The 1,111-nt window shown below is 59.2% G+C and overlaps 1 protein-coding gene across 1 annotated transcript in view; it reads right to left on the bottom strand.

Moving 5' to 3' along the window:
* GPLD1 (glycosylphosphatidylinositol specific phospholipase D1) overlaps window positions 1–1,111 on the bottom strand; it is a 19,206-nt gene that overhangs the window by 2,547 nt on the left and 15,548 nt on the right. Inside the window, exons 15-16 of the mRNA XM_015563507.1 lie at window positions 945–1,107; window positions 95–255 (exon numbers count right to left, since the gene is read on the bottom strand). Coding sequence (XP_015418993.1) covers window positions 95–255; window positions 945–1,107 — 324 coding nt within the window. The remainder of the gene's footprint in view (window positions 1–94; window positions 256–944; window positions 1,108–1,111) is intronic.

The raw sequence follows: 1,111 nt of genomic DNA, 5'->3' as shown, positions 1-1,111 counted from the left end.
TTCCGGTAAAGACGGTGCGGGCCAGGGTGGACACAACCCCGCAAGGCCGCAGAGCCGCCTGGGACCCCGGTCGCGCTCTGCCCGAGAACCCTACCTTCTCCTCTGGACACGGGGACGTCCAGGACTTGCATTTGCCGGTCATGTCGCCGAAGAAGGTGCGCCTGCCGTTGTAGATGTAGACGCGGCCGTCCTCTCCCCCGATGAGCCCCGAGGTCATGTCCGCGATCCTCAGGGGGGCAGCCATGAAGACCTCGTCTGTGACAGTGAGACCAGCGGGAAGCGCCCACTCCCCGGCCCCCCCACTGCCCCTGCTCCTGACCGACCGACGCCCGCCTCCCTTCAATCCCAGCTGTAATGACGAGAGTAATGCTTACCTTTATACTTCCGGTTCAGTAATTGGGTCTTTCTCAAGAAATGAATGATAATACTTAAGAATTTAATTCAAACGGGACAGCTCACTCTCACTGATGTTTCTCTCTCCCTCACCCTTCCCCTCTGAAATCAATACAAATATACACGTACATATAAAAAAGTACAGCCCAGCCCGGCCGGGGTGGCTCAATGGCTGAGCGCCAACCTAGGAACCAGGAGGTCAGTGTTCCATTCCCGATCGGGGCACCGGCCTGGGTTGTGGGTTCGATCCCCAGTGTGGGGCGTGCAGGAGGCAGCCGATCAGTGATTCTGTCTCATCGTTGGTGTTTCTCTCTCTCCCTCTCCCTTCCTCTGAAATCAGTAAAAATATGTGTGTGTTTTTAAAGGTACAGCTGCAACTTTGCGCAGTGGCAGTATCGTAGCCACTGGGTTTATCTGAGGCGCGATTATCGCTAATTGAAAAAGTGCAGCTCCCCCTGTCCACCTGGTGCTGGTTGAACCTGGCTCGGAGCACCTAACGGCGGGGGCCGCCAGGGGTCAGTGGGGAGGGGCCATGCTGGGAAGGAGGCTACCTAAGCCGTCACCGTCCAGGTCGCTCAAGTGCAGGACGCCCCCGAAGCGCGAGAAGCGGCGGTCTCCGCTGAAGGTGCTGAGCAGGGCGGGCCGGGCGGCCGGGCTCAGCCGGTACATGCGGGTGGCCCCGCCCTGGTGCAAGGTCATGGTCAGGAAGGCCATCTTC

Source organism: Myotis davidii, unplaced genomic scaffold (genome assembly GCF_000327345.1).
Source record: "Myotis davidii unplaced genomic scaffold, ASM32734v1 scaffold217, whole genome shotgun sequence".
Taxonomy (NCBI): domain Eukaryota; kingdom Metazoa; phylum Chordata; class Mammalia; order Chiroptera; family Vespertilionidae; genus Myotis; species Myotis davidii.
This window is presented reverse-complemented; position numbering and strand designations above follow the sequence as displayed.